General features: G+C 46.4%; 1 protein-coding gene across 1 annotated transcript in view; it reads left to right on the top strand.

Moving 5' to 3' along the window:
* The window catches only part of nup155 (nucleoporin 155), a 425,601-nt gene that overhangs the window by 358,238 nt on the left and 52,300 nt on the right, over positions 1-15,063 (top strand). Inside the window, exon 29 of the mRNA XM_078215282.1 lies at positions 503-657. Coding sequence (XP_078071408.1) covers positions 503-657 — 155 coding nt within the window. The remainder of the gene's footprint in view (positions 1-502; positions 658-15,063) is intronic.

The following is a 15,063-nucleotide window of genomic DNA, read 5'->3' as shown; positions in this document are numbered from 1 at the left end:
TGCTGTGGCAGGATTTGAACCTGCGTCCCCAGAACATTTGCTGAGTTTCTGGATTACTAGTCTAGTGGTAATACCACTGGGCCATCGCCTCCCATAGAAGAAGGCCATCAGCTCATCATGTCTGTGCCATATCTTTGCGATTGAATCTGCTTCACCATCTTTTCACACAATATACTTCAAATCACAACTTCCTGCCTAAATGAAAGCTATGATGTGGAGATGCCAGCGTTAGACTGGGGTGGGCACAGTAAGAAGTCTCACAACACCAGGTTAACATTCAACAGGTTTATTTGGAATCACGAGCTTTCGGAGTGCTGCTCCTTCATCAGTTGAGTGGCTATGAAAGGTCACCTCCTGTCACCTCAGAGTTAATGTAATTGGAAAAAGAGCCAGTGTCTGTGTAGCAGGGTTGCCAGAGGTAGATGGTTTATGACCTGGGTGTGGCAGGATGGAAGGGATTATGTATGTGCTGGCTTTGTCAATACTCAATGTTTCTCTGCAGGTAAATTCTCCATTTCTTGAGCCATATTTGGTCCGGATGGCGAAACAGGATCAGAACAAGGTTCGCTACATGGACTTGCTTTGGAGATACTATGAGAAAAACCGTAATTTTAGCAATGCCGCAAGAATCCTGGCTCGCCTTGCAGACATGCACAGGTAAGGAGTCCGGGTACTGACCCTGTTTGGGTAACACTCTCAAACTGAAACTGTACAAAGTCATTGTTTATTCAAGGTAAGGGTCACTTACTGTGTAGCTATACAGTTTTTAATTTGGTCGTGCAAGATAAATGTCACCGGCAAGGCCAGTATTTTCTGCCCATCCGTAATTGCCTTTGAGTTGGCAGTGTTGAGCTCTCATCTTAAATCAGTCTTATGTAGATGTATCCACCGTGCTGTGAGCGGTTCCAGTATTTTGATCTATTGACAGTTGAACAGCAGTGTATCAAGTCAGGATAGCGAACAACTTGGAGGGAAACTTAAAGATGGTGGTGGCTTCTGCCCTTGCCCTCGTAGAAACATACAAATTAGGAGCATGAGTCGGACACTTAGAACATAGAACATATAGAACATAGAACATTACAGCACAGAACAGGCCCTTCGGCCCACGATGTTGTGCCGACCTTCATCTGAAACCAAGATCAAGCTATCCCACTCCCTATCATCGTGGTGTGCTCCATGTGCCTATCCAATAACCGCTTAAATGTTTCTAAAGTGTCTGACTCCACTATCACTGCAGGCAGTCCATTCCACACCCCAACCACTCTCTGCGTAAAGAACCTACCTCTGATATCCGTCCTGTATCTCCCACCACGAACCCTATAGTTATGCCCCCTTGTAATAGCTCCATCCACCCGAGGAAATAGTCTTTGAACGTTCACTCTATCTATCCCCTTCATCATTTTATACACCTCTATTAAGTCTCCCCTCAGCCTCCTCCGCTCCAGAGAGAACAGCCCTAGCTCCCTCAACCTTTCCTCATATGACCTACCCTCCAAACCAGGCAGCATCCTGGTAAATCTCCTCTGCACTCTTTCCAGCGCTTCCACATCCTTCTTATAGTGAGGTGACCAGAACTGCACACAATATTCCAATAAAGTAAGTTGGTGGTCCCGTCACCAACTTACTTTATTTACACCATACATCTGTACACAGCCAGCTCTCCAGCTGCTCCCTGCTGAAGGCAGGCTGTGAGTCTGACACACCTGCTTTAAATGGGAAGCATGAGGCTCCGTGATTTAACCATCAATTAGGACTCATCAGGTATTTTTTTTGGAGGACTCATAAGAACATAAGAAATAGGAGCAGGAGTAGGCCCCCTAGCCCCTCGAGCCTGCCCCGCCATTCAATAAGATTCAATAGGATAGATTAGGGAGCTTGTGTACAGAGGCCGTATGGGTGGAGCTGAGACAGTAAGAAGTTTAACAACACCAGGTTAAAGTCCAACAGGTTTATTTGGTAGCAAAAGCCACACAAGCTTTCGAGGCTCTAAGCCCCTTCTTCAGGTGAGTGGGAATTCTGTTCACAAACAGAACTTATAAAGACACAGACTCAATTTACATGAATAATGGTTGGAATGCGAATACTTACAACTAATCCAGTCTTTAAGAAACAAAACAATGGGAGTGGAGAGAGCATCAAGACAGGCTAAAAAGATGTGTATTGTCTCCAGACAAGACAGCCAGTGAAACTCTGCAGGTCCACGCAACTGTGGGGGTTACAGATAGTGTGACATGAACCCAATATCCCGGTTGAGGCCGTCCTTGTGTGTGCGGAACTTGGCTATCAGTTTCTGCTCAGCGACTCTGCGCTGTCGTGTGTCGCGAAGGCCGCCTTGGAGAACGCTTACCCGAATATCAGAGGCCGAATGCCCGTGACCGCTGAAGTGTTCCCCAACAGGAAGAGAACAGTCTTGCCTGGTGATTGTCGAGCGGTGTTCATTCATCCGTTGTCGCAGCGTCTGCATAGTTTCCCCAATGTACCATGCCTCGGGACATCCTTTCTTGCAGCGTATCAGGTAGACAACGTTGGCCGAGTTGCAAGAGTATGTACCGTGTACCTGGTGGATGGTGTTCTCACGTGAGATGATGGCATCTGTGTCGATGATCCGGCACGTCTTGCAGAGGTTGCTGTGGCAGGGTTGTGTGGTGTCTTGGTCACTGTTCTCCTGAAGGCTGGGTAGTTTGCTGCGGACAATGGTCTGTTTGAGGTTGTGTGGTTGTTTGAAGGCAAGAAGTGGGGGTGGCTTTGGCGAGATGTTCGTCTTCATCAATGACATGTTGAAGGCTCCGGAGGAGATGCCGTAGCTTCTCCGCTCCGGGGAAGTACTGGACAACGAAGGGTACTCTGTCCACTGTGTCCCGTGTTTGTCTTCTGAGGAGGTCGGTGCGGTTTTTCGCTGTGGCGCGTTGGAACTGTTGATCAATGAGTCTAGCGCCATATCCTGTTCTTATGAGGGCATCTTTCAGCGTCTGGAGGTGTCTGTTGCGATCCTCCTCATCCGAGCAGATCCTGTGTATACGGAGGGCTTGTCCGTAGGGGATGGCTTCTTTAACGTGTTTAGGGTGGAAGCTGGAGAAGTGGAGCATCGTGAGGTTATCCGTGGGCTTGCGGTACAGTGAGGTGCTGAGGTGACCGTCCTTAATGGAGATGCGTGTGTCCAAGAATGCAACCGATTCCGGAGAGTAGTCTATGGTGAGCCTGATGGTGGGATGGAACTTGTTGATGTCATCATAGAGTTGTTTCAGTGATTGTTCACCATGAGTCCAAAGGAAGAAAATGTCATCGATGTATCTAGTGTATAGCATCGGTTGAAGGTCCCGTGCGGTGAAGAAGTCTTGTTCGAACCTGTGCATGAAGATGTTGGCATATTGAGGTGCGAATTTGGTCCCCATGGCTGTTCCGTGTGTCTGGATGAAGAACTGGTTGTTGAAGGTGAAGATATTGTGGTCCAGGATGAAGCGGATGAGTTGTAAAATTGCATCTGGAAACTGGCAGTTGTTGGCACTGAGCACTGAGGCCGTTGCAGCAATGCCATCATCGTGGGGGATGCTGGTGTAGAGTGCCGAGACATCCATTGTGACGAGGAGCGCTCCTGGTTCAACTGCTCCATGTGTGCCGAGTTTCTGTAGGAAGTCCGTCGTGTCGCGACAGAAGCTGGGGGTTCTTTGTACAATGGGTTTCAGGATGCCCTCGACATAGCCGGAGAGGTTCTCGCACAGGGTCCCATTGCCCGATACGATGGGACGGCCGGGTGTGTTTGCCTTGTGTATCTTCGGGAGGCAGTAGAGATCTCCAACGCGGGGAGTACGTGGGATGAGAGCACGGAGGGTGTTCTGAAGGTCCGGATCAAAGGTCTTGATCAGAGTGTTGAGTTGACGGGTGTGTTCTTTGGTCGGATCTGCAGGTAACTGTCTGTAGTGTTCCTCGTTGTTGAGTTCCACATCATGGAACACATCTCCACATCATGGAGCTGAGAAACAGGAAAGGTGTGACCACATTAATGGGGTTGTATTATAGACCACCCAATAGTCAGCGAGAATTGGAGGAGCAAATCAGCGGAGAGATAGCTGACAACTGCAAGAAACACACAGTTGTGATAGTAGGGGATTTTAATTTTCCACATATAGATTGGGACTCGCATACTGTTAAAGGTTTAGTTTGTAAAATGTGTTCAGGAGAATTATAGGCCAGTAAGTTTGACGTCGGTGGTGGGCAAGTTATTGGAAGGTGCGATAAGGGATAGGATCTACAAATATTTGGATAGACAGGGACTTATTAGGGAGAGTCAACATGGCTTTGTGTGTGGTAGGTCATGTTTGACCAATCTATTAGAGTTTTTCGAGGAGGTTACCAGGAAAGTGGATGAAGGGAAGGCGGTGGATGTTGTCTACCTGGATTTCAGCAAGGCCATTGACAAGGTCCCTCATGGGAGGTTAGTTAGGAAGGTTCAGTCGCTGGGTATACATGGGGAGGTAGTAAATTGGATAAGACACTGGCTCAATGGAAGAAGCCAGAGAGTGGTTGTGGAGGATTGCTTCTCTGAGTGGAGGCCTGTGACTAGTGGTGTGCCACAGGGATCGGTGTTGGGTCCATTGTTGTTTGTCATCTATATCAATGATCTGGATGATGATGTGGTCAATTGGATCAGCAAGTTTGCTGATGATACAAAGATTGGAGGTGTAGTGGACAGTGAGGAAGGTTTTCAAAGCTTGCAGAGGGATTTGGACCAACTAGAAAAATGGGCTGAAAAATGGCAAATGGAATTTAACACAGACATGTGTGAGATATTACACATTGGAAGGACAAACCAAAGTAGAACGTACTCGGTAAATGGTAGGACTCTGAAGAGTGCAGTTGAACAGAGGGATCTGGGAATACAGGTACAGAATTCCCTAAAAGTGACGTCACAGGTGGATAGGGTCGTAAAGAGTGCCTTTGGTACATTGGCCTTTATAAATCGGAGTATCGAGTATAAAAGTTGGAGTGTTATGGTAAGGTTATATAAGGCATTGGTGAGGCCGAATTTGGAGTATTGTGTACAGTTTTGGTCACCTAGTTACAGGAAGGATGTAAATAATGTTGAAAGAGTGCAGAGAAGGTTCACAAGGATGTTGCCGGGACTTGAGAAGCTGAGTTACAGAGAGAGATTGAATCGGTTGGGACTTTATTCCCTGGAGCGTAGAAGATTGAGGGGAGAATTGATAGAGGTGTATAAGATTTTGATGGGTATAGATAGAGTGAATGCAAGCAGGCTTTTCTCGCTGAGGCTAGGGGAGAAAGAAACCAGAGGGCATGGGTTAAGGGTGAAAGGAGAAAAGTTTAAAGGGAATATTAGGGGGGGCTTCTTCACGCAGAGAGTGGTGGGAGTGTGGAATGAGCTGCCAGATAAAGTGGTAAATACTTTTAACATTTAAGAAAAACTTGGACGGGTTCATGGATGAGAGGGGTGTGGAGGGATATGGTCCAAGTGCAGGTCAGTGGGACTAGACAAAAAATGGTTCGGCACAGACAAGAAGGGCCACAAGGCCTGTTTCTGAGCTGTAATTTTCTATGGTTCTAGATCATGGCTGATCTGAAGTGGATCAGTTCCACTTACCCGCCTGCTCCCCATAACCCTTAATTCCCCTACCGATCAGAAATCCATCTATCCGTGACTTAAACATATTCAACGAGGTAGCCTCCACCACTTCAGTGGGCAGAGAATTCCAGAGATTCACCACCCTCTGAGAGAAGATGTTCCTCCTCAACTCTGTCCTAAACTGACCCCCCTTTATTTTGAGGCTGTGCTCTCTAGTTCTGGTTTCCTTTCTAAGTGGAAAGAATCTCTCCACCTCTACCCTATCCAGCCCCTTCATTATCTTATATGCCTCGAAAAGATCATCCCTCAGCCTTCTAAACTCCCAACGAGTACAAACCTAATCTGCTCAATCTCTCCTCATAATTTACACCCCTCATCTCCGGTATCAACCTGGTGAACCTTCTCTGCACTCCCTCCAAGGCCAATATATCCTTTCGCAAGTATGGGGACCAAATCTGCACACAGTATTCCAGTTGCGGCCTCACCAATGCCTTGTACAGATGCAGCAAGACGTCTCTGCTTTTATATTCTATCCCCCTCGCGATAAATGCCAACATCCCGTTTGCCTTCTTGATCACCTGTCAAGTATTTCTTTTAGATACCAACCAAATAAATGAACTCAAATTAACTTAAGGACAAATTAAAAGGGACAGCTCCCCAAAAGGAGGGGGAACAGCCCGAACAAAAAACAAAGTAGAAAGGAAACTTAAAACATTAAATCAAAAGGTGATTGTCGGGGTTGATAATACACCCCAGCCCCTGCGGTGCCCAGCGGGCACGGAAGGCGAGGACTCATCAGGTAGTTCATACTCTAGCAAGCCAACCTCATTAGCCTGGCTGAAGTCATCACAGGCATTTCCGCTATAACTCTCACGAATTTTTACAGGTGCACCATAGAAAGCATTCTTTCTGGTTGTATCACTGCTTGGTATGGCTCCTGCTCTGTCAAGACCACAAGAAACTACGAAGAGTTATGAACGTAGCCCAGTCCGCCACGCAAACCAGCCTCCCATCCACTGACTCTGTCTACATTTCCTACTGCCTCGTCAAAGCAGCCTGCATAAATAAAGACCCCATGCACCCCGGACTCTTCCACCTTTTTCCATCAGGAAAAAGATTTTAAAAAGTCTCAAAAAACGTACCAACTGACTCAAGAACAACTTCTTCCCTGCTGCCACCAAACATTTGAATGGTCGTACCATATATTAAGCTGATCTTTCTCATCACCCTATCTGTAATTGCAACATTGTATTCTGCACTCTTTTCCCTCTCCCCTACGTATTCTATGAATGGAATGTTTTGTCTGTATAACTCACAAGAAACAATACTTTCACTGTATCCCAATACATGTGACGATGAATAATAATCATTATAGTCAATCAATTATCAATAGTCAATCAATTTTGTTCAAAAATAGAAGCAGGTGTAGACCATTCAGCCCTTCGAGCCTGCACTGTCATTCATTATGATCATGGCTGATCGTCTAACTCAGTAGCCTGATCCCACTTTCCCCTTTTATCTTTTGAGCCCCTTCACCCAAGAGCTATATCTAACTCCTTGTTGAAAACATACAATATTTTAGCCTCAGCTGTCTTCTGTGGAAATGAATTCCACAGACTTACCACTCTGGGCGAAGAAATTTCTCCTCATCATAGTCCTTAAAGGTTTATCCCTTATCTTTACAGTATGACCCCTGGTTCTGGATTTCCACACCATAGAACATAGAAAGCCACAGCACAAACAGGCCCTTCGGCCCACAAGTTGCGCCGATCACATCCCCACCTCTAGGCCTATCTATAGCCCTCAATCCCATTAAATCCCATGTACTCATCCAGAAGTCTCTTAAAAGACCCCAACGAGTTTGCCTCCACCACCACCGACGTCAGCCGATTCCACTCACCCACCACCCTCTGAGTGAAAAACCTACCCCTGACATCTCCTCTGTACCTACCCCCCAGCACCTTAAACCTGTGTCCTCTCGTAGCAACCATTTCAGCCCTTGGAAATAGCCTCTGAGAGTCTACCCTATCCAGACCTCTCAACATCTTGTAAACCTCTATCAGGTCACCTCTCATCCTTCGTCTCTCCAGGGAGAAGAGACCAAGCTCCCTCAACCTATCCTCATAAGGCATGCCCCCCAATCCAGGCAACATCCTTGTAAATCTCCTCTGCACCCTTTCAATGGCTTCAACATCTTTCCTGTAATGAGGTGACCAGAACTGCGCGCAGTACTCCAAGTGGGGTCTAACCAGGGTCCTATAAAGCTGCAGCATTATCTCCCGACTCCTAAACTCAATCCCTCGATTAATGAAGGCCAGTACGCCGTACGCCTTCTTGACCGCATCCTCCACCTGCGAGGCCGATTTAAGAGTCCATAAGACCATAAGACATAGGAGCGGAAGTAAGGCCATTCGGCCCATCGAGTCCACTCCACCATTCAATCATGGTTGATTTCAACTCCATTTACCCGCTCTCTCCCCATAGCCCTTAATTCCTCGAGAAATCAAGAATTTATCAATTTCTGTCTTGAAGACGCTCAACGTCTCGGCCTCCACAGCCCTCTGTGGCAATGAATTCCACAGACCCACCACTCTCTGGCTGAAGAAATTTCTCCTCATCTCTGTTCTAAAGTGACTCCCTTTTATTCTAAGGCTGTGCCCCCGCGTCCTAGTCTCCCCTGTTAATGGAAACAACTTCCCTACGTCCATCCTATCTAAGCCGTTCATTATCTTGTAAGTTTCTATCAGATCTCCCCTCAACCTCCTAAACTCCAATGAATATAATCCCACGATCCTCAGACGTTCATCGTATGTCAGGCCTACCATTCCTGGGATCATCCGTGTGAATCTCCGCTGGACCCGCTCCAGTGCCAGTATGTCCTTCCTGAGGTGTGGGGCCCAAAATTGCTCACAGTACTCCAAATGGGGCCTAACCAGTGCTTTATAAAGCCTCAGAAGTACATCCCTGCTTTTGTATTCCAAGCCTCTTGAGATAAATGACAACATTACATTTGCTTTCTTAATTACGGACTCAACCTGCAAGTTTACCTTTAGAGAATCCTGGACTAGGACTCCCAAGTCCCTTTGCACTTTAGCATTATGAATTTTGTCACCGTTTAGAAAATAGTCCATGCCTCTATTCTTTTTTCCAAAGTGTACGACCTCGCACTTGCCCACGTTGAATTTCATCAGCCACTTCTTGGACCACTCTCCTAAACTGTCTAAATCTTTCTGCAGCCTCCCCACCTCCTCAATACTACCTGCCCCTCCACCTATCTTTGTATCATCGGCAAACTTGGCCAGTCCTATGGACCCGGACCCCAAGGTCCTTCTGATCCTCTACACTGCTAAGAATGGTACCCTTCATATTATACTGCTGCTTCATCCCATTGGATCTGCCAAAATGGATCACCACACACTTATCCGGGTTGAAGTCCATCTGCCACTTCTCCGCCCAGTCTTGCATTCTATCTATGTCTCGCTGCAACTTCTGACATCCCTCCAAACTATCCACAACACTACCTACCTTGGTGTCGTCAGCAAACTTAACAACCCATCCCTCCACTTCCTCATCCAGGTCATTTATGAAAATGACAAACAGCAAGGGTCCCAGAACAGATCCCTGGGGCACTCCACTGGTCACTGACCTCCATGCAGAGAAAGACCCCTCCACAGCCACTCTCTGCCTTCTGCAGGCAAGCCAGTTCTGGATCCACAAGGCAACAGCCCCTTGGATCCCATGCCCTCTCACTTTCTCAAGAAGTCTTGCATGGGGGACCTTATCGAACGCCTTGCTGAAGTCCATATAGACCACATCCACCGCTCTTCCTTCGTCAATGTGTTTGGTCACATTTTCAAAGAACTCAACCAGGCTCGTAAGGCACGACCTGCCCTTGACAAAGCCGTGCTGACTACTTTTGATCATACTAAACTTCTCTAGATGATCATAAATCCTGTCTCTCAGGATCCATGCAAGATATAAATAAATTGGGAGCATACCCTGTTTAGGCCTGCTAGAATTTTCTAGGTTTCTGTGAGATCCCCCCCTCATTCTTTAGAATTCCAGCGAATATAATCCTAACCGACTCAATCTCTCCATATACGTCATTTCCACCATTCCAGGAATCAGTCTGGTAAGCCTTCGCTGTACTCCCACTAGAGCAAGAACGTCCTTCCTCAGAGAAGGAGAACAAAACTGCACACACTATTCCTGGTGCGGTCTCACCAAGACTCTGTATAATTGCAGCAAGACATCCCTGCTCCTGTACTCGAATCCTCTCGCTATGAAGGCCAATATACCATTTGCCTTCTTTACCACCTACATTGCTTTGCCATTTCTTTGCTTTCTAACATAAAATCTCCCGTTTCGGACTGTAAGGAACCTACATTTGTCTTCCCTAAATACTTATAAAAGTTTTTATAGTCCAGTTTTCAAACTGGAGACCTGTGACCAGCGGTGTGCCTCAGGAATTGGTGCTGGGTCCACTCTTCTTTGTCATATTAATGATTTGGATGAGAATATAGGAGGCATGGTTAGTAAGTTTGAAGATGACACCAAGATTGGTGGCATAGTGAAGAAAGTTATCTTGGACTGCAATGGAATCTTGATCAATTGGGTCAGTGGGCTGACGAATGGCAGATGGAACTTAATTTAGATAGATGCAAGGTGATGCATTTTGGTAGATTGAACCAGGGCAGGACTTACTCAGTTAATGGTACGGCGTTGGGTAGAGTTACAGAGCAAAGAGATCTAGGGGTACAGGTTCATAGCTCCTTGAAAGTGGAGTCACAGGTGGACAGGGTGGTGAAGAAGGCATTCGGCATGCCTGGTTTCATTGGGCAGAACACTGAATACAGGAGTTGGGATGTCTTGTTGAAGTTGTATAAGACATTGGTAAGGCCACACTTTGAATACTGTGTGCAATTCTGGTCACCCTATTATAGAAAGGATATTATTAAATTAGAAAGAGTGCAACAGAGATTTACTAGGATGCTACCAGGGCTTGATGGTTTGAGTTTTCAGGAGAGGCTGGATCGACTGGGACTTTTTTCTCTGAAGCGTAGAAGGCTGAGGGGTGATCTTATAGAAATCTATAAAATAATGAGGGGCACAGATCAGCTAGATAGTCAGTATCTTTTCCCAAAGATAGGGGAGTCTAAAACTAGAGGGCATAGGTTTAAGGTGAGAGGATGCGGTCTCAGCAATGCCCAATACTATTGCAACAGCACTTCCCTATTTTTAAACTCTCTTCCATTAGCAATGAATGGGGGAGGCGGTGGCCTAGTGGTATTATCCCTGGACTATGAATCCAGAAACTCAGCTAAAGTTCTGGAAACCCGGGTTCGAATCCCACCATGGCAGATGGTGGAATTTGAATTAAAAACAAAATAGCTGGAATTAAGAATCTACTGATGACCATGAAACCATTGTCGATTGTCAGAAAAAACCACTTAGTTCCCTTTGCGAAGGAAATCTGCCGTCCTTACCTGGTCTCAGGAACAAATGGAAAAAGAATGCCAAAATTCAATTCTCCCTCCTTATTATCTGCTGCATCTTCATACTAACTTTCTGTGATTCATACACGAGGACACCCAGATCCCTCTGCGTCAAATCATTTTGAAATTTCTCTACATTTTGATAAGTTGCTTTTTTATTCCTCCGACAAAAATGGATAACCTCACACCTATCCACGTTAAATTCCATCTGCCAAATTTTGGCCCACTCACCTAGCCTATCCATATCCATTTGTAAATTTCTTAATCGTTCATTGCAACTTGCTTTCCCAGTTATTTCCATATCATCTGCAAATTTGGCTATTGTACATTCTATCCCTGCATCCAAGTCAATGCTATAGATTGTAAATAGTTCGGGCCCAAGAACAGAATACATAAGAGCTAGGAGCAGGTGTTGGCAATTTATCCCCTTGAGCCTCCTCCGTCATTTAATACGATTAAAGGTGGGGCGGCACGGTAGCACAGTGGTTAGCACTGCTGCTTCACAGCTCCAGGGTCCCGGGTTCGATTCCCGGCTCGGGTCACTGTCTGTGTGGAGTTTGCACATTCTCCTCGTGTCTGCGTGGGTTTCCTCCGGGTGCTCCGGTTTCCTCCCACAGTCCAAAGATGTGCGGGTTAGGTTGATTGGCCAGGTTAAAAATTGCCCCTTAGAGTCCTGAGATGCATAGGTTAGAGGGATTAGCGGGTAAATATGTGGGGGTAGGGCCTGGGTGGGATTGTGGTCGGTGCAGACTCAATGGGCCGAATGGCCTCCTTCTCCACTGTAGGGTTTCTATGATTTCTATGATTACAGCTGATCTCAAAGGAAGAACAAAGACAACTAAGAAAAGTACAGCACAGGAACAGGCCCTCCAAGCCCATGCTGATGATGATGCCCTAACTAAACTAAAAAACACCTTCTGCCCATACTCAGTCTGTATCCCTCTATTCTTTCCCTATTCACGTACCCATCCAGATGCCTCTTAAATGTTGCTAATGTGCCTGCTTCCACCACCACCTCTGGCAGCGCGTTCCAGGCACCCACCACTCTCTGCGTGAAAAACATCCCTTGCACATCTCCCTTAAACTTTCCCCCTCTCACCTCAAACCCGTGCTCCCTTGAAATTGACACTTTCACTCTGGGGAAAAAGCCTGACTATCCACCCTGTCAATGCCTCTCATAATTTTGTAGACCTCTAGCAGGTCTCCCCTCAGCCTCCATCTCTCCAGTAAAAGCAATCCAAGTTTATTCAACCTCTCCTCATAGTCAACACCCTCAAGACCAGGCAACATCCTGGTGAACCTTTTTTGCACTCCCTCCAAAGCTTCCACGTCCTTCTGGTAGTGTGGTGACCAGAACTCTCGCAATACACCAAATGCAGCCTAACAAAGCTTTTATATAGCTGCAACATGATTTCCCAACTCTTGTACTCAGTGCCCAGCTGACAAAGGCAAGCATGCTATATGCCTTCTTAATCACCTTGGCCAGCCGTGTTGCCACTTTAAGGAACTGTGGACCTGCACGCTCAGATCCCTCTGTATGTTAATGTTCTGAAGGGTTCTGCCATTTACAGTATAATTCACACCTAAATTTGATCCTCCAAAATGCATCACCTCGCATTTCTCCGGATTAGTTTCGGGCATCATGACCGACACAGGCTTGGAGGGCCAAAGGGCCTGTTCCTGTGCTGTACTTTTCTTTGTTCTTTGTATACTCCATCTGCCATTTCTGTGCCCTAATCTCCAATCCCCGGCACTATCAGCAACTCCACCAATCTTCGTGTCATCCGCAAATTTACTGATCAGACTGCCCACATTTTCCTCCAGATCATTTATATATATATATACATATATTACAAACAACAGATGTCCCAGCACTGATCCCTGCGGAACATCACTAGCTACAGATTTCCATTCTGAGAAACACCCTTCCACCACCACTCTCTGCCTATAACCAAGCCCATCTCGTCTCGGCCTCAACTCCACTTTCCTGTCTGTTCACCATAGCTCTTCATACATTACTAATTAAAAATCTGTCCACTTCTTCCTTACAGAACATCGCAAACAACAATACAGCACAGGACCCTTTGGCCCACCAGGCCTGCGCCGACACATGATACCTTTCTAAGGCAAAGACCTTTTGCTTCTTTGCAGTCTTTATCCCTCTGTTCCCTGATCATTCATGTATCTGTCAAGATAGAAAAAAAACATAGAAGATAGGAGCAGGAGGAGGCCATTTGGCCCTTCGAGCCTGCTGCACCATTCAATATGATCATGGCTGATCATCCAACTCAATAGCCTAATCCTGCTTTTTCCCCATAACCTTTGATCCCATTCACCCCAAGTACTATATCCAGCCGCCTCTTGAATACATTCAGTATTTTGGCATCAACTACTTCCTGTGGTAATGAATTCCACAGGCTCACCACTCTTTGGGTGAAGAAATGTCTCCTCACCTCCGTCCTAAATGGTCTACCCCAAATCCTCAGACTGTGCTGGTTCTGGACACCCCCCCCCCCCCCCCCCCCCCCCGACCATCGGGAATATACTCCCTGCATCTACCCTGTCTAGTCCTGTTAGAATTTTATAAGTCTCTATGAGGTCCCCCCTCATTGTCTGAACTCCAGCGAAAACAATCCTAACCTAGTCAATCTATCCTCATACATCAGTCCCGCCATCCCCGGAATCAGCCTGGTAAACCTTCGCTGCGCTCCCTCGGGAGAAAGAACATCCTTCCTCAGAAAAGGAGACCAAAACTGCACACAATACTCCAGGTGTGGCCTCACCAAGGCCCTGTATAATTGTAACAACACATCCCTGCTCCTGTACTCGAAACCTCTCGCAATGAAGGCCAACATACCATTTGCCTTCTTTACCGCCTGCTGCACCTGCATGCTTACCATCAGTGACTGGTGCACAAGGACATCCAGGTCCCGCTGCGCACTCCCCTCTCTCAATTTACAGCCATTCAGGTAGTAATCTGCCACCTTGTTTTTGCTTCCAAAATAAATAACCTCACATTTATCCAAATTATACTGCATCTGCCATTGATTTGCCCACTCACCCAACCTGTCCAGATCATTCTGAAGGATTTCTGCATCCTCGTCACAGTTCACCCACCCAACTTGGTACATTTTGTTCCCTCATCCAAATCATTAATATACATTGTGAATTGCTGGGGTCCCAGTACCAATCCCTGTGGCACCCCACTGCCAATTTGAAAAGACCCCATTAATTCCTACTCTTTGTTTCATAAGAACATAAGAAATAGGAGCAGGAGTAGGCCATCTAGCCCCTCGAGCCTGCCCCGCCATTCAATAAGATCATGGCTGATCTGAAGTGGATCAGTTCCACTTACCCGCCTGATCCCTATAACCCCTAATTCCCTTTCCGATCAGGAATCCATCTATCCGTGATTTAAACATTCAACGAGGTAGCCTCCACCACTTCAGTGGGCAGAGAATTCCAGAGATTCACCACCCTCTGAGAGAAGAAGTTCCTCCTCAACTCTGTCCTAAACTGACCCCCCTTTATTTTGAGGCTGTGCCCTCTCGTTCTAGTTCTCTGCCAACCAGTTTACTATACATCTCAATACACTTCCTCCAATCCCATGCGCTTTAATCTTGCACAACAATCTCTTATGCGGGACTTTATCAAACACTTTCTTGATAGCGTTTGATAAAGTCCAAATATATCACATCAACTGGCACCCACTTGTCAACTCTACTAGTTACATCTTCAAAGAATTCCAACAAATTTGTCAAGCATGATTTCCCCTTCATAAATCCATGCTGACTCTGTCTGATCCTGCCACTGCTTTCTAAATGCTCTGCCTTAAAGTCCTTGATAATGGATTTGAGAATTTTCCCCACTACCGATGTTAAGCTTACTGGTCTGTAATTTCCTCCTTTCTCTCTACCTTCCTTTTTGAATATTGGAGTGACATTAGCTCCCCTCCAATCTGCAGGGACTGTTCCAGAGTCTATGGAATCC

The sequence above is a fragment of the Mustelus asterias genome, chromosome 6 (genome assembly GCF_964213995.1).
Source record: "Mustelus asterias chromosome 6, sMusAst1.hap1.1, whole genome shotgun sequence".
NCBI lineage: Eukaryota > Metazoa > Chordata > Chondrichthyes > Carcharhiniformes > Triakidae > Mustelus > Mustelus asterias.
Note: the sequence above shows the minus strand (reverse complement) of the source record. Positions and strands in the feature narration are given on the sequence as shown.